At 40.2% G+C, this 18,523-nt stretch overlaps 1 protein-coding gene and 1 long non-coding RNA gene across 9 annotated transcripts in view; one reads left to right on the top strand and one right to left on the bottom strand.

Moving 5' to 3' along the window:
• Positions 1 to 16,272, bottom strand: part of LOC142073398 (uncharacterized) — a 54,616-nt gene extending 38,344 nt beyond the window's left edge. Inside the window, exon 1 of one of the 2 annotated variants that reach the window (XR_012670253.1) lies at positions 16,073 to 16,272. This is a non-coding gene — a long non-coding RNA (uncharacterized LOC142073398). The remainder of the gene's footprint in view (positions 1 to 16,072) is intronic. The other variant, XR_012670254.1, reaches the window with a different exon arrangement.
• FBN1 (fibrillin 1) overlaps positions 1 to 18,523 on the top strand; it is a 217,648-nt gene that overhangs the window by 96,089 nt on the left and 103,036 nt on the right. For all 7 annotated transcript variants that reach the window (XM_048867767.2, XM_048867769.2, XM_048867766.2 and 4 more), the window contains exons 10-15: positions 2,644 to 2,802; positions 7,163 to 7,318; positions 9,347 to 9,487; positions 10,606 to 10,725; positions 15,818 to 15,943; positions 18,271 to 18,393. In XM_048867767.2, coding sequence (XP_048723724.1) covers positions 2,644 to 2,802; positions 7,163 to 7,318; positions 9,347 to 9,487; positions 10,606 to 10,725; positions 15,818 to 15,943; positions 18,271 to 18,393 — 825 coding nt within the window. The remainder of the gene's footprint in view (positions 1 to 2,643; positions 2,803 to 7,162; positions 7,319 to 9,346; positions 9,488 to 10,605; positions 10,726 to 15,817; positions 15,944 to 18,270; positions 18,394 to 18,523) is intronic.

Genomic DNA, 18,523 nt, shown 5'->3' with positions numbered 1-18,523 from the left:
TCATCCAAACTGATAAGCTATTACCAGCAGGACAGTGGGCTGGGAGAAGGGATTGTTTCATATTCTCTGTGTGTATATAAAGTCTGCTGCAGTTTCCATGGTATGCATCCGATGAAGTGAGCTGTAGCTCACGAAAGCTCATGCTCAAATAAATTGGTTAGTCTCTAAGGTGCCACAAGTACTCCTTTTCTTTTTGCGAATACAGACTAACACGGCTGTTACTCTGAAACCTGTCATTAGATTCCTACAGATTTTCAACCATACTTTCCGCTCCCTCCCTCTATTTCCAGGCTGAAGTAGTTTAGTTTAACAATTGGGTATTGAAGTGATGACAAGAAGCAATGTAAATGATATACCAGGCCGTGAGCCATCATTGATATTCGCATCATGTCGAAGGAAAAATGTGCTAAATGTGAAGCACTCTTAATTATCTGCAAGTAGTTTAGATTTATGTCTTAATTTGCAAGCTGTGCATTTGCAGTATTAACAAGGATATAGCCAAAATCTGCATTAGAGCTAGGCAGACTATCTAGTCTTGATTCAGTTACAATATGTCTGTCCTCAAGTAAAAAGTGTTAGATAAGCGTTAGTTAACGGGGACATGGAGGGAGCTTCTGGGTCTACAAATAAAGATCCCTGGATTAAGGAGCAGGGATTAGAACCACTTCTATCCTCACCCTGTCATCCTTCCAACACTTCCCCCTAGCCTCATAATTCTGCAGTCAGAATGAAACCTAACAAAGAAATTAATGTAGCATGGAGAACAATACATAGATGTTTCATTTGTATTGGCCCAGTTTGAGATTCATTTTAACATGGTATATCATGGGATAATTTTTGGGTTGTGGATGAAAAAAAATCGAGAACCCATAGGCTAGATGATCTAATAAGTCTTCTCTATCTCATATTTTCATGATTCTGTGATTTGAATTGAATTAGTTCTAAAACTTGAAGCAATGGCTCACTGCCTCCATTGGCTGTAGTACCGCTAATATCTTTGTTTAGGATTCCAGCTAATGAAAGTCAAAACCATTTTACAGACTCTCTCATCAGATCATTGAATATCATCAGTTCCCTCAAAATAATAAGAAATGTCGTTGAATTTTTATACAAACTGTAGTATCTCATCTGCTAAGCTCTGGATAACTAAGATGCTGGACAGCAGAATCTGTCACATCCTGGATAACTGAAACGCTTTCTTTCAGGAATGTTGCATGCTGATATAAGATTACATCCATGTTTTTCTTCTACATTTTGACAGTGAACATTCTTCTGCTTTAAAATCAGTCTGGTTTATCATGCAACATCAAATCATGCTACAGCTTGTTTTAAGTTGAATTATGCTGACGTGATGTTACACACTGTAAAAGAATTCTTCAAGGCTGCAGATTGTATCATAGACTTTGAAAAGGTGTTCCGGTGTTTTTCTTTTCCCTCCTCAGATAGGAGATGTTTGTAAACTGTCGCTAGAGCTGAGATGGTGAAATCTGGGTACAAGCTGTTGTTTGTAGAGCACGTGCGAGCCCATTTTAGATATGAAGCTAACACATCTCCATAAACAATTTGGCACCTGTTGCAACTGAATTGTAATTTCTTGCTCTGCCATCTATATGTAATTTCAGTCAGCGTGCACTTCAGCTTCAAAAGCCAGGACTAATGAAAAATTAATTACTGTGTGGCTGTGGGAGCTGTAGTTTGTTTGTTAATGTACATCTACAGCCTTTACATTAAAGCTGAAACAATAATGATTTCATGCTGCCTGTAATAATGTTAACAGTTATAGCACCCTAGGGCTTTTCCTTGAAGGTGCTGAAGCATTAAATATTGAATAAACTTTTTCTTCTTTCTCCTTTTCTACATTGATTATTTTATTACAGCATGGGACTCTTAGCTGAAGAGTTTTTTTCCACATCACATTTTCTTTGATTTTACTTCCTGTAGGGTTTGCACCTCTGAACTGCAGTTTAGCTTTCAGGTTTCCATGAGTCTAAGAACTCACAGCAAAGTCTCATTAAAAATCATGGCACTCCACCTGGTTTGAAGTGAAACTATAAATCTACCAGTGGTTTGATGGCTGAGAAGTGGGTCCAAGCTGACACAAAAGGTTTGGGAATCTCTCTCTATTGCCATCCTCATTCACAAATCGTGAACCAGGCCCCAAATATCACGAGTTGGCTTAAAATCATGAGATTTTGAAAACAATCCCTTTGGGGTTCTTTTTATTTGCTTGCTGGATTTTGAGTCCTTATGGTTCACATTTTCAAGCTTTACTCTGCAACCATTAGGGCTAGATAATTAGGGTTTTTTAAAATGAAAGCTGAGATTTTTCATGTAATCACCTGACTTCAGGGGCTTTAAAGAAAACTCCAAATGTATTGAGACTCACAATAAAAATCCTGAGAGTTGGCGACACTTGAGAAAGTTGTGCTGGGTTTTGGGTTTTAAAAAATCACCCAATTTCTTGTTTTGCTTTCAACTTTTTAAAATTAATAATGTTGATACTGAATCAATTCTACTCAACCAAGCAAACCAATACATTTGCTGTCAAGGCAGCATTCGGAGCAATAGGCATTGGATTTGTAAATGAAAGATGCCTTTTTTATCGGGCTGATATTTCCATGTGTATTTCTTTTCCCCTGTTAGATGTACGTCCTGGATACTGTTTCTCTTCTCTGACCAATGGCCGTTGTGGCAATCAGCTACCCCAGGTTTTAACTAAAATGCAATGCTGCTGTGACACCGGACGATGCTGGTCTCCTGGGGCAACAAGTGCCCCTGAAATGTGCCCCATCCGAGCTACTGGTATGGATCATTTTGTATTCTTACAATAATGGTTTAGCACTTTCCTGTTCAGTTATCCTGTTTTGTGAGTAATGTTTGCAGTGTAGACTTAGCTGAAATCTATGAAAAGGATTATGGCTTGTGATAAAGGACTGGATGTTCAGTCTTAACCTAATTTTTAGGCATCCTTCTCAAAAATCCTGCCAATAGGCACAGGCTACTTCCTCCATAATCCTGTAGAAGGCTCTAGTTCCTTCCCATCTCTCCTCGCACCATGACCTTCCAATAGTCTTTATCTCCCTTTGTCCTGTCTCTCAATCTTCTGATTGGCCCCTTTTCTCTGAGGGCTGCAACCACTGAGGGTTAAACCATGTGATTCCTCATGGCCAGTCCTGACTGTCACTGAATTCATGCGCTCTGCAGTTGTTTGCCCTACATTGCATTGAGTGTCCGAAGGAACATGACATATGGAGTCAGAGCTGGCTGGGGCCCAACAGAGTATTAGCACAAGTGGATTGTGAAACCGAGTGGAAAGGGCCAGAGGATGGGTCTGCTGAAGGGTGTTTAGGAGAGAAGGTGGACTGAAGGCCTTCTGGAAAGTCACAGGAAAGAAGAGTGCAAGAGACTTGAGGAAGATTACAGGGAGGGAGCTCACACTAGATCAGGAGCTAGGGAGAGGGAGGAGGCTAGAGAGGAGGTGGAGTGGTCTCTTTCTGTAAAGCAGTGTAAATATGAAAAAATGCAGGTTTGGTTCACAGGATGGGGGAGGGTTTACAATCCCTATTTTTTAATTAGTTGAGTGAGGCAGCATGATCTAGTGGTGAGAGCAGTGTTCTAAGGTCAGAACCTGGGTTCTGTTCCTGGCTCTGTCACTGTCTTATTGAGTGACTTGAATGATCAAACTTCAAATTCATATAATACTTTACATATTTGAAGCAGTGTACAGACAACGATTAGAATACTAGACAAGTAATAAGGAAGTAGTATTATCCCCTGGCTAAAGTAGCTTAAAATAGGATGGGGAGCTTTAGGAGAGTGCTTTTTCCCAAGACAGGGGGGAGGAGTGGGAGCTCCCCTCTGCTTTTAACACACTGCCCACTTTCCCTTACACAACTCCTGATTATTCCCATTTAACAGCTAAAGAAACTGAGGCAGAAAAGTGATTTGCCTAAGACCACATAGTAAGTCAATGGCAGAGCAGAATTGAGAACTTACGACTTCCTGACTCTCACACCTGTGCTAAGTCTTGACAGCTCATGCTGCGTTGGGCAAGTTTTTTAACTTCTCTCTGCTTCTCTTACCAGAAAAGGCCTTAAAGACAGAGTAACAGCATGTGGGGTACAATGTAGCTAAATGCCACAGTGAAAATTAGGCAGCATCCACGCTGCGGTGTGTAGCTGCACATGGCAGTGAAAGGCTCTGGCAGGGGGGAGGCAGCAGAGAAATTCTCCAGGAGCCTTTCCTAGTTACCTCTACCATGCCAGAGCCTTTCCCCACTGTCAGAGTCTTTCACTGTGGTGGGGAAAGGCTCTGGCATGAGGGAGGCTTCGGGACACTAAAACCAGCAGTGTGGATGTGGGAAGCATGTAGCATGTCATGTGTAGAGAGCCATGCAGGGTATGTACTCTAAGATTCTAGCGTGTCTCTACTTGCCTAAGCAGTGTCTCACCTTCTACATGGCTATTTATACACACCAGGGGCTTGTCAAGTGTCTGTACCGTACATGCAGCCATAATGTAGACCTAGCCTAAAATGGAATTAGTAATTTATACTTTCCTTTTTAAACTTCTTTCAACCCCTCTGGTGAGAGAGGCTAGATATGCACACATAAGCTATTACCAGCAGGAGAGTGGGGTGGGAGGAGGTATTTTTTCATGCTTTGTGTGTATATAAAAAGATCTTCTACACTTTCCACAGTATGCATCCGATGAAGTGAGCTGTAACTCACGAAAGCTCATGCTCAAATAAATTGGTTAGTCTCTAAGGTGCCACAAGTACTCCTTTTCTTTTTACACACAGCATTATCATCAGTAGTATTACAGGCTCACTGATTTCTAAATACGTCCTAAGAGTGAGCCCAAATCTAGGAATTTTAGGGCTGTCCATGAATGACATTGGTGAGGCCAAGTCTCTCCAACTCTGATATGGAAATTTAATGTAATACAAAGTAGAGCACTGGTTGCATAACCAGGCAGTTGCTTTTTCAATGTGGGCAGCAGACCCTCTTACAGCTGTTACTATAAAATAGGCTGTTTATTGCTGGCAATTATACATGGAGATTAAAGTTCCAATAAAAAAGGCCTGCTCTGTATTCTGCTGCATACCACAGCAATAATTGTTTATACTGAAGGGCAGGATTCACCATTAAAACTATAAATACTTTTAAATTGGTATCTAAAGTCTTCAGCCTAGTAGGTCCACTTCTCACCTAAACACTTCCTAGTATTGTTTCTTGGCTCAATTGGGTAGATTGCTAACAGGGGTACTGTGATTTGTTCTAGTGGAGAGGGGCTTGTCCAAGAATATGTTACACTCAGCTACTTTGCTGATAAACCACCAGACTTTAAAATACAGTATTTCCTCTCTCAGAAATTGGTTAATTACTTACATATAGGTTTTCTATCATTGGTGTTGTCATGTAACTAGATTCCCGCTAACTGTGATAAATTTCAACAATACTGTGATCCAATACTAACAATCTGTCTAGTCACGCACAGCATCAAAGAAGTTCCCTGTTGGCTCACAAAGGCAAATTTTCTAAAGTGGGCACTTAAATTAGGGTGCTCAAATGTAGGTGTTTAAAAAGGGGATTACAGCAACTGTTTGCTGATTTGAGCACACCAATAAGGGATTGGGAGTTGCAGTTTAGATGTCCATGTTTGAAAGTTGGGCTCACAATCTGTATTTCCCAGGGGAACGAAGTCTCTCTGGGTTTCCAGTATAGACACTCTTATGCCCCAGTGACGATAAGCTATCTAGTATTCCAGTGGGCAGTCAGTGTTGCTCTCCTGTATCTCCACTGTCTGGATACTTCCCCTGGTCACCTCTCCTCTTCTAAAGTTACACTTGGTCATTAACAGGTATTTAAATCTCTGTATGTCTGCCTTTTTCTCACACACACACTATTCCTTCTGAATGTCTAACGCAAAGGTTATTTTTATAGCCGTTAGACTAAGTGAAAGCAGATTCAACACATTTTCTGAATGAGGAGTGAAAAAGAAAGTTAAAACAAATCCTACAAGTTTAAATAAAAAAATAAAACCCAAAAATCTCTTATCTAATAAAAAATATCAGGAAAGACTTTAAAGGTAAAGACACTTTAAAGAGCAGGAAAGGGAAATACAGTGAAACGTAAAGCAGCCTGGTTGTCCAAGAGAAGCAAGACAAATGCAGTGGATCATGACAGGGAAAAGAAAATCTTAGGTTAATATCATTTTTAACAAATCTACTCTAACATATTGAACAGCATATAAACTGTTGGACAGTCAGATTGAAGACTAAAGCATTCAGTCTAACTTGCCTGGCAGTGTCCTTAGGAACAGGTTATAATTTGCTATGTTAAGTGTTTTGTACATACATACTACTTTATTTTTTTAGGACTAATTTATCTCTTATCATCATTTTCACTGAACCCCTTCATTATTGCCCCAAAGCCTTCAGATCTGCATGCACTAATGGCTATTTGTACATACATGTTTTGTGGGCTTGATTAAAAAGGTCAGTTGAAAATGTGGCCTTGTGATCATCAGTTATACTAGTATATTATACCTTGAAAATATATGTAAAATCACTTTACGTATTATAGGTTTTGTTAATGTAAGTTATGTAGCCTTCAAGTTCACTCTTCTTATTCTGGGCTAATAAAGGGATTTACAACTTGAGATGCTAATGAGAGCCAAAAATACAACCCTGGAGCCTGAAAATTTCACTTGACATACAGGAAAGAAGGTTTTTATTTTTTGTTTTGTTTCTTTTCTTTTCTTTTAACAGAAACTCAGTGTTTTTCTGTGGAATGACATCAGCCTGCAGGACAGGCTGAATTTTTAAGACTTCAGGATGGTAGTTAATTTGGGGCCCAGTCCAAAAGTTCTTATTCCCATTGAGTTTGGCAGAGGTTTTGCCTGAAAGGGACTAAATAAATAGAATAGGATTGGTTCCCTGATGCCCCCTCGTGGCTTTTAAATGTAGATTTCCAGTGACATGTTCTCTCTTTACTGGCAGTGTTTTGATGAACTGTGTACTAAATTCTTCTTTGGACTGGAAGGACAGTTCACAGAATGAGGTCCTCTGTTACGAAACAAGTTCACTTGGTCTCTATTTTCCAGGAGGGTATTTCATGTTTACTATCACCAGACTGAAGTGCTGTGTATTCATGTTTCAGAGGAGTATCGCAAGTTATGTGTGGTAGCTGGGCTAACGCCTGGGAGACCTGATCTTCCTCCAGGCCTTCCTGATGTTTATCCTCCTCTGATTCCTGTGATACCACAGCGGCCAGACATTGTTTTTCCACCTCCATCACGCGGTCCACCTCCACATGGTAAGAATAAATATTAGCCCTTTCCCTGCAGGATACTTGGTCTTTATCACATTTAAAATGTGAATTTCTCAGGAGCAGTGTGCTCACTCCTGTTGTTGCTGTCTTGTGCTTGCTTTGGGTGGTTGCATGTGCACTGACTGGGTTTCAGGATAACCATGTCTTGTTTTCCCTGTAACCCTTGTGGTAGACTTGCGTTCTCTGTAACACCATCCCCTCTTAATTAGATACCATCTTTACTCCTACATTATATTTACTGTAGCCTATGTGCTGTGCTGGTTGTCATTTTTAAGGCTCAGTCTTGAGCCCAACTACATGTCTGCGCAGGGGAGTAAGGATTATAATAAGTTCCCTTACTTCCCTGTGCAGGCTACTCATATTGCAAGTCCTTGCTGTCACAGTTCAGGGCAGCAGCACCTCTATTTCCCCCCTCTGTGATCTGGTACCCACTTTAAGATCCTGGCTCCTCAGAGACTCTCCTGGTTCTCTCCTTCCTGACCAGGCTGTTTCCAGGCTACACAATTCCCTGTCTACACTGTGATATCCCCAGCAAGCCAGACTGCCCAGCAAGCCAGCATTTGCTTTTTGCTTTCTCTCCAGAAGTTATGAACAATGTAATTGCCCAGCTATAAGTTAGCACACAGCTCTTTATAAGCAAGTACATTTATTCTTAAGACTGAAAGCATTACAGAGAAAACATATTAAAAACAATAAAAGAACCCACAAACGTGCTATAAAGCTTACTACAGGTCACCCTGACTCCAACCTTAGGCTCTGGTAGGTGTCGGTCCCTCAAAACCCACAACTGGGTTTTCCCTGTGGTTACAAGTTCATAACCATCTCACATTCAGAACCAGAACAGCAGTGAATAGTTCAGTCCTTCCTTTATACACTTTGGGCCTATGATCTTGGTCTCATCCAGCAGGTGATCAACAGACAATGGCCCACTCCCCAGGCTGGAATTTTGTATAACTGGAGGTTAAGGAATTGGCATTCACCTTCCTCTAGATATTCACCAGGAAAACCACTTAACTTGTTTTATTCCAAAAGTCTGTTCTTGTCAGGTACATTGTTCAATATAGTTAATTGAACCCCTAGGTCTCACATCTGTCACATCCTCCCCCACTTGAGAGGTTTCGTAAAATCCCAGCCCGTGGTAGTACATTGATATAATGAACCCCAAAGATACTTAAATTGAATGCAGTAAGATCTCCCAAGGGTATGGCAGGAAATTGCTGTATCTCTCACACTTGCATGGGGGAGAGCAACTGCTGCTGCCAGCTGCTACTTCCACTGTTCCTTAGGTGAGTGGGGATTAAGCAGACAGGTTTGCGGAGAAGGTGGAACCAGAGCTCCAATTCACCATGCCTCACATACTCATCCAGTGAACTGGCCCATGCAAGTGAGCCACTGTGGAGAGAGAAGTAAACTGTGCCAAGGAAAAGGCTAGGGGAAGGTTTAGGTGTGTCTGGTGCAAGGAGGAAGCAGGAAAAGAACTCGGACTTTCAGAGTGTCAATTCATTCCCTATCCTGTCCCTTACTCAGACTGGTTTGCAAAATGCCAATGCAGCCCACAGTAAGCACTTGTCAACTGATACCACATAGTTACCATAGTAATCTTCTCAGTATCTGTCCAATTCCTAGCTATAAAAATGGAGATATTTGAGGTACTGTGCTACTGTGTCGCAGCTGTTGGCTAATGCTGGCTTTTTATCATCCCTATATAATACCACACACCTCCTTATGCATGGGTTTAGCCCTAAAAGTTGTGTCCTGCAAGATGGGAAAGCAGATTATAGCTGTCACCATCAAAAAGTCAACATTTACCAGCCATTCTCAAACAGTGCTGTCTGGGACATAGCGCTGCTTTTGCACGCTTACTGCTGTCCAATTTCTTCTCTAATCTATGTGGTGATGGAAGGTAAATGTTAACTTTTAATGGAGAATGCTATATGAGTTGTATTAGAGAAAGTATTACAGAAAATCATTATTATAACCTATTAATCTACTTTTGTAACTTTTTCATTTCAGTGGTTTTGCCAGTTAATTTCACTGACTATTGCCAGCTATTCAGACATCTCTGTCTTAATGGGCGCTGTATTCCAACTCCTGGGAGCTACCGCTGTGAGTGCAACAAAGGATTCCAACTGGATGTCAGAGGGGAATGCATTGGTATGAGATTTTCCTTGTGCTTTATAAATCAGACAGTGATAATTGTATGAAACTGTTTTCCGATCCCATAAGATATAAAGACCTTCATTAATTTCTTAGTAAAACAAAACAAAAAACAAACAAACAAAAACAGAAGTAGGCTCCGTGTTTAAAATGGATGTAACACTTAATTTGATTTCAAATGTAAACGCATATTTATAATAGTTTTACCTCTAGCGTATTACATGTAAAAACAAATAAACCTTGTGATAAATTAAGTTCTGATTATTCTAAGTATGCAAAATTAAGCACATTTTTCTTAGAAATATAATGTGGTTGATTGTGGTTAAAACGCAATCAGTTTAAAGTGTTGCCTGCAGCTTAAATATGCAGTTTACAATCACAGATTAAAGTAACTTTTATAAAAATAGGCTCAGATCTTGTCCTTACTAAAGCAAAATGCCTAGTGACTTCACTGACTATTGATTTTTTGGCATTTTACCCAAATAAGCAATGAATAAGGAGGCTTTAGCTCACTGTAAAGTGAAGGTTATTGTAAATAACAGAAGGTATAGATTGCATAGATCTGCTGCTAATAACTACATATATAACAGTGTTTACATGAGTCCCTTTGCATTTGTCCATGAGTAGCAACCTGATTTAGAACGTGCAATTCTAGAGGTTAGTCCAAATACTGGTAATTTTAAAATGTAAATGCAGAAATTTACATTGAGGCTTGCTCAGTTTATTTGAAGCTACGTTTATCTGGGAAATATTGTTTGACTTAGTATCCAGTACCTGCCTAGAACTTTTGAATATGAAATGCTACATAACGTAGACTTACATTGATGAGAAAAAATATTCTTAATGTTTGAGTATTGCATAATAGAGTTTATAAAAACAATATTTCAGAGTATCAGCTGTGTTAGTCTGTATTCGCAAAAAGAAAAGGAGTACTTGTGGCACCTTAGAGACTAATGCTCAGATAAATTGGTTAGTCTCTAAGGTGCCACAAGTACTCCTTTTCTTTTTAAAAACAATATGTTTTGCTCATGTAAAATAAACTAATAAAATAGCCCTCAGGCCTGAATACCTGCCAAACAATGTCTTACTAAAAATATACTGTCTGTATTTTACAGATGTTGATGAATGTGAGAAGAATCCTTGTATTAGTGGAGACTGTATAAATACCCAAGGATCCTACATATGCCAGTGTCGTGCTGGATATCAGAGCACACTAACTAGGACAGAGTGTCGAGGTGAAGTACAATATTATATACCTAGATGTACTCCTGTATACACACTGAGGAGGGAAAGTATTAGTTATTCTTAAGCAAAGTTAAACATATGCATTTAATAAGAACTTTTAAAAATAAATTAAATACTTGAGTAAAAAATATTCTTTCAAAAAGGCTGACCCAAACCTACCTGATGGTTGAGTTGGTAGCGCAAAGTACTAACTCTCGGAGGCCAGGATTATGAAAAGACATTTGGGCTTGGGAGGAATCTATCTGGCAGCACTACCTACCTCTGAGATGCAAGATTCATTTTTCACTGCTCTCAGACATTCCTGGTCAGTGCTGGGATGTGAATTTGGCTTTAAAGGTGGATCTGTTTCCTCGCTAGTTAACTGATAATGAGACAGTTCTACTGAGAGAGAATTTGACTACTCTGCGAGGGCATGATCAGGATATATTAGAGGAAGAGAGCCTTGCAAATGAAATAGGGTGAGTTTGAATGCTCAAAGACTCAGATTTGCCTTCATCATCTTTCCCTCTCTGTACAGAGAAGACGATTCCCTAGCCATACACCCACTCTGAAGTTGAGTGTGGTAATGGAGATGACTGAAACCAAAAAGAAAAATGGGAGGGTCTCAAATTTTCCCCAGCCTTCAATGAGTAGCTTTTAATGCCTACTGAAAAGTTCTCACATGAAGTGGAAGACTTTTTCCTTTATATTAATTTAAAATTATTACCTGAGATAAGAATCTGCCTCATCAACTTCATTTTCACGAGAGTCCTGTGAACCGTTTCTTCAGCAAACCAATAGGGTACATTTAGTGACCATGCTGAATGATGTTACAAGGACACACAAGTGAATTCACATAAAGTGAAGTTCTACTCCAAAAGGTGACTGGACGGGATCCTTGCCACCTCTCTAGACCCTTTGCTACTACAATATGATCAGACTTCCAAGAGGCGGAGTCCCTGCGAAGGGACTCAGTGGCACAGAAGATGAATGAGACGGGTATTTCTGGTTACTGTTGATTATGGAAGCTCAGAAAATTATTTTCCCACTGTGCAATGAAAATAGTAATTAAACCCAGAAGGGGATTGTGAGCAGTCATTACAGAACCTAAGGCTGCAGTGACTGTTTTTAGGGTGAACTATGGTATACCTTTCTGGGAGGCCAGGATTGGGTGTCCATTCTCCTGTCTCTCAACCCCCTACATGGCTAAGCAAAGACCAGTTGCTGATGAAAATCTGGGAGGTAGGCTGTGTCTAAACTTAAAACATTACAATGGCACAGCTGCAGACATGCCATTGTAGTGCTTCAATGTAGACACTTAACAGTGCAATGGGATGGGTTCTCCCGCTACTGTAGGTTGTCCACCTCCCCAAGAGGCAGTAGCTAGGTCAATGGAAGAATTCTTCCTACAGCTTCTGTTGCCCTAGGACTGTCTACACCGGGGAGTTAGCTCAGCTTAACGACGTCTCTCCGGGGTATGGATTTTTCATGCCCCTGAAAAGATGTAGCTGGGCCAATATAACCTTTCAGCGTAGACCAGCTCTTCGTGTACTCTACATTCTGTGATAGGAAAGACCAAATGAAGAAGTGAAGATAATCACCAAACCAGTGGTGCCTAAACCAGCAATTTAATATATATGGTGTGGGTGAATCACAGAACCTAATGAGGTCAGAATTGGATACTCTTAACACAACTACACATAGGAGTCTCAAGAAGAAGTAATTCAGGGCTGTTATGCTTGGTTAAAGATATATTATTGGACACTCAGAAGAAAGCAGAGTTCGGAAATCCGAGTGGGATTAGGGGATCAGAGATGGAAGCAAAGAATTAAAAAACAAAGCCCAGAGAAAACATCTGCAAGCAGTCTTAGCAGTGAGGGGACGAGAGAGGCTCATCACCACGTGCCTCATTGCCAAAAAACCTTGAAAAGAAAGCCACCAGCACTGATGTGGGATTTTCCTTTCTGACTCAAAAGGACAGCAATAGTACAAACAGCTGTCTGCAGAACAGTAGGGCATGCAGAAAAAGTGCCAATGATGTGCACTTCAGGGGATGAATTTAGTCATGGGGCATGTTTGTTACACTGCTTTACTTTGATTGGCTGTGACTCATGAAACACATAAATGTCTAAAGCCTGGTGGCCATTGCAGTTACTGTGTGGTCACTTAACAGGCCCTTTGCAATCCATCACAGCTCTGCTTGTCTAGCTGCAGTTTTAAAATATGCTAAAACAGGCAGGACCACTGCTATACAAAGGACTTTAAGGAACAGTTATTCAAAAGTGTGTTTGCCAAAATGTGCATGCTCCTTTTGTGTCTGAAAAAACAGCATTTACACTTACAGTGAACAACTGCACATGCAAGTGCCTGTTTTGCCTGCACGACCATGTCTGTAACACCTACCAAATGTGAGTTTGTACAGTTGCATGTACATCTTTACTGGGGCACCCCTTTCTGAAAAATCCTGCGTAATCATAAAACATTTATAGACTCCTGGTTCTAAGGTACCATGGGATGAATCTGTGACAGATACGATAATATCCTGCCCAAACCTTATGGAATGAAGATAAATATGATTGAATTAGATTCAATGCTTTTGGGTACATTGTATTAAACATGCAATTGTTTGTGTGATTTTATGTAACTTAAGATGTGCTAATGTAATTCCTCTGCTTATCAACCCTTTGGAGAGGTTTGCATCTAATTCAAACTGGATTCTCCAGGGACCAACACACACACACAAAGGATTTTTTGATTAAATTGCCTGGTTTTAAACAGGCTCCAGGCCTTCTTCCTGATCCAGCAAACGGACAGGACCCCGGTCCACAAATAAGGACCCCTGGTCCTTAGAAGGACTGGGCCTACAGAGGGTCCCATAATACTGTGTGCTTGTTCTGAGCTGAAGCTGTGATGAACTTGAAACCACAGGAAACCTCTTGGTGGGGTTTGAAGGACTTCTTCTGCCAGCGCCCATTTTAGGCTTGGGGTGATCTCTGGTAGGTTTATTAGCACGCATATAGATTCTTCTGTTGTTTTCTCTGGAGTGCTTTTACCATAAGAATATAATAGGCGTGCATAGGAAGTGCTGTGCTTATAATGGTGGACAATTAGTCTATTGTTAGTCTCCAAAGAGAAAGTAAGCAGGCTTGCTTAAGCAGAGTTGCTTGCTTGGATATGACAGTATTGTCAGGGGCTGTGCAGCCTGAAACTACCCTGGTAAGAAGGGAGTGAGGTGAATGTCTCCACTCAGAAGAGGTAACAGCCAAGGGAGCCTGAAGCCTAGAGTGGGTGCCCTTGTGGGACCATAACTTACACTGATGTAATTATTAAACATAGCATGCCAGATCCCACGGTACTTACTCAATTATTACTCAGTCAAATTCCCAAGAACTTCAGTGGGAGTTTGACTGAGTAAAAATTAGTGAGGATCTCAAATATGGGCCCAGTAAAGAGATTTTCCTGAATAAAGCTGACAGCTCTGTGACTAGTGATTGAAACCTAGAGAACTTAATTCAGTGACATAAGGAGGCAAGTAAAATAGCACTGAAAAGTATAAGAAATGTTACCAGGATCAACCATAAGAGTCATGTGTATCTGGGAGTCAGAGAGCCAAAAACTGGTAATCATCATGTTGTTATGCTATAACCTTTCAAAGAGCAAGAGGAGATGGGTCATGCATGGAAAAGGTAGAAGCTAAAGAACATGCACGGCTCTCTCAGGTGAAAGACAGCTTTGTGGTTGCTAATAGTTCTGAAAAGAAAAATCAACAACAATGTTGTAATTAAAAACCACAAGTGGAACAAAACATACTGTTGCATCTGTTGCCCTCTATCTGCTTTCGGGAACAACAAAATTGCAAATATTAGTTTCTTCACCACAAGTCAGATAGCAGCAGGTAAATAAAAGTGAAGATCCTTAAGAACTGCCATTCTAATTACCTGAGACCAAGCCCCACACTCAACTTTGTACAGGAGGCTGAAGGAAGGGGCCCAAGGGGCAGGAAAATTCCATGTGCCTCATTTCCTGTCCATCACCCCTGTCACTCTGAGGGTAGGCTTCCCAGGTCTTCACACAGTTCCTAGGAATCATGGGGAATGGGATTTGCTGAGGCAGAAACTGTCCATGTGACGATTCTTGCCTCTGCTGGTACCTCCGTTCCCTGGCAGCCCAACTATTGACTGGGTTCCCTCTACAAGTGCTCAGTGAAGATGGGTTGCCATGGAAGGGAACTGTGGATTTCAAGCACCAATAATTCTGCCTCAGATACCAACATAGTTAGCAGGGGACATGAGTCTGGAGTGCAGTCTGTTCTCTGCTCATCCCCAACCCCTAGCAGAGCCCTTTTGGTCCTGAACACCTGTCAGGGGGCATCTACAGCGTGTCTGGGGAAATGGAGAGTGACTGGGTAGTTGAGGAGGCATTTGCATGAACTGGTTGAGATCTTTGTGCACAGAGTCCCCTGAGTGCAAGAATCTCTGGGAGATGCTCCAGCCCTTGATGAAGAACACTGAGCAATCTAAAAAATGTCTAGACAGTATGTCTCAGGATCTCCTCCCCCCTCATTAGGGGGAGAGGGAGAGCTGCCAGCCTTGTGTGATACCACTAGGCAGGTCCTCCAAGATCTTGCCAAGGGCCTCCAGCAGAGAGAGGGAAATGAGGATCTGATGATTTAAATATAAAAATGAGCAGAAAACATATTTTGGCGGTGGGAAAGTCTCAGAATTTCCCACTATATTCTTACTTCAGACAGCAACAGCAAAGGACAAAAATCCTTTGGTTTTGTTTAACCTTTTGCTTTTAGTAAGTTTAGATTTTAGTGAAAACCCTTTTTGTAAGGAACTGAAATGCAGAAACCCACATAGAAAAAGTAAGAAGGAGCCTGAACCCTATTTTAGCAAGTTACAGTCTAGTGTTTTCTGAACTAAGGTTCAGTTCCTATTGCAAATTGAAATTTCTTTCAAACTGATCATTTGATACTCTTTCCACCTTCTTAATGTTCAGTTATGCAAATCAAACTTTTCCAGGCAAAGGTAATTTTTACATGGAATCAAAAAACTGGAAAAGAAATCACACTTATATTTTGATTTTTGGCTTGTCTTTCAGATATCGATGAATGTTTACAGAATGGCCGGATCTGTAATAATGGACGGTGCATAAACACAGATGGCAGTTTTCACTGTGTTTGCAATGCTGGCTTTCATGTGGCAGTTGATGGAAAAAACTGTGAAGGTAAGAGTTTTTTTCTGAAGTTATTTCCCATTGGTAATTACAATTCCAAGAGATTACTCACTCTAAAAAATAATAAAAAGTCTTTGGGGTAGAGGGAGAGAAGGAGCTGGGAATCAAATTTCTAAATACCTTTTCCTGTGTCTGGGAGGGCAAGTAAACCATCCTTTGCAGCCAGTTCTGGAGCCGTGGCTTGGCAATTGGCAACAGGATGTCTGTCCAGCAAAAGAAATAGTTCATACCACTATCGCAAAATGTAGAGTTCCTTTGATGGGAGTGGTATGTTTTAGAGTGGAGCATAAGTCACACGCTTCATGATCTTACTGTGAGATTAACAGCACGCTTTAATGGAACTTTATTGGGTGACTAGCAATGTGCTTCATGTGGATTTAGTTTGGGCCAACCTGCAAAAAACTAGGTGTTTCAAAATTTGAAAATGGGAACTTAACTGATGTGTTCCTACCTCATAGACCTATAGTGAAAAAAAATGAAGAATGTTCTTTATCATGCTTCCCAAGGTCCTTGGGAGAGTTCCCAATGATCTATTCATACGTTAAAAGAATTTCAAGCACTGTTCTTAGAAATGTTTTTGGCAGAATATTATCTCAGTGATTCAGCTCAAAGACTTAGTGCCAAAATTCCTGGTTGGGATAGATACACAGTTTTTTTTAAAAATCATAAATAATTTTGGTCAGACTTAGCCTGTAAGTAAAAAGAAACCACGCTATGTCTAGGAGTATAATTTCTATCCAAGACAGCTGCAAAATTAAGGAAAATAGCATGATTCTGAATATATTGTAATGTCATTATGATCCAGGGATTTTATGTTAGTAGCGCTTTTATTAATCCTTGGTAGAGACAGACATTTTAGGGATCTATTTGTCCTGCTCCCTTTAGGTTTAATTTAACACTATGGACTTCTTTTTAAATATCAAATATGTAACTACGTCATCTAAATACAAATGAAAATCCATTGTTACCCAAGGCCTGACTTCTTCCTTTCCCACTAAACTCCATGTGCTAATAAGAACCAGAGCAGTAATTATGACAATCTGATAAAACATTTGTCATTCCATTAAGCATGTTGCCAGAATGTATCTGAGCACTGTGTATTGCATCAACTTCTAAACTCATTGCATCGGCTGCACTGTAATAGATCAAAGTTTGCTCTCACATCCAGTTCTCATTAAAGACCATGGCAATTGTGCTGCACATGTAAGATTATAAGTGTAGCCTTTTAGATTAAACTGATGACCAGTCCTGATATTTGATAGATTTAATGGGACCAATTCATTGCTGTCTTGCATGCTTATTTATACCAGTGCAGAATAAATGCAAAGCGAAGTATAAAATGTTACCAAAATGAGAGAGAGCATTGATGTGAATGATTGCAGAAGGTGCAGGACAGCAACGAATTGACCCCCTTTAGCTCTCTTTCAATATCCCAATTAATACTTTACTATATATGTAAGAATTGCGGAGAATTTGTCTATTATATTTATAACTTGTGTGTCAGCATTAACCAATAGATTACTTGTTTTGAAATATTGAAAATGTTTTTTCTTCATATTACAACCTAGACATTTCTCAGACAATAGCAAAGTATCTTTTATGCTATACAGCGAGGTCACAGAGGATACCCCGTGCTTGTACAGTTCAGTGGTTAGTCAGCAAGTATTTTAATAGGTAACTTGTCACCGAAAGAAAGTGAAGTGATACTTTTATTTTAAATGGAAGCTAATGATCAGAATGTTAGCATCTGAAGAGAGCCCCATTGCATTTTCCTGTGCAGATTTGAGCAACATACTAGGGAGTCTACATAACACAAATTTGGGACTAATGGGGGTTAGAGAAATTTTCACTCCTAACACAATCTTCTCCTCCATCCACCTGTAGGTGTTCTTATCGTAATGATAAAAAAAAATTGTGATTACCTTTCAGCCTAGAGGTTGCCTATAGTCAAGCTCTCATATATCTGAAAACCATACTTCCTCTTCACCAAGGGAGGTTTAGGTCTCAATTAAAAAAACCACAAGTGTTTTCCCAGGTGGCAGTTTTAAGGATTTCAAGAGTCTGAATGTCTTTTTTGTGCTTTTCAGTGATTTCAGACCTATTCCTTCATCGACAAATGATTCATTGCTACAAATATGAGTAATTTCTCTGGGGCATCCGCCACACTGGATTTTGATTCCATCACCTGTTGATATTTATCATAGATTCACACAGCCACATATGTTTGGTTTGGTTCATTATCTTGAGGAGGGAGTTAACAGAATCTCTCTTACTGTTTCATCAGTGTGAACATTTGTATCCATTGTGTGCAATTTCAGATATGGATGAATGTAGCATAAGGAACATGTGCCTTAATGGGATGTGTATCAATGAAGACGGCAGCTTTAAGTGCATTTGTAAACCTGGTTTTCAGTTAGCATCTGATGGACGTTATTGCAATGGTGAGTGTTTGACAATAGTGATTACAATACATTAGTGTTTTCAAGGGGCCTGTGATTCATATCTCTGTGACAGCTTAAAGAATCACTGAATTTCTTCCTACTCTTCCACCCCACACTGACCCTTGAGACC

This window comes from Caretta caretta, chromosome 10, assembly GCF_965140235.1.
Source record: "Caretta caretta isolate rCarCar2 chromosome 10, rCarCar1.hap1, whole genome shotgun sequence".
In the NCBI taxonomy this organism is placed as follows: Eukaryota; Metazoa; Chordata; order Testudines; family Cheloniidae; genus Caretta; species Caretta caretta.
Note: the sequence above shows the minus strand (reverse complement) of the source record. Positions and strands in the feature narration are given on the sequence as shown.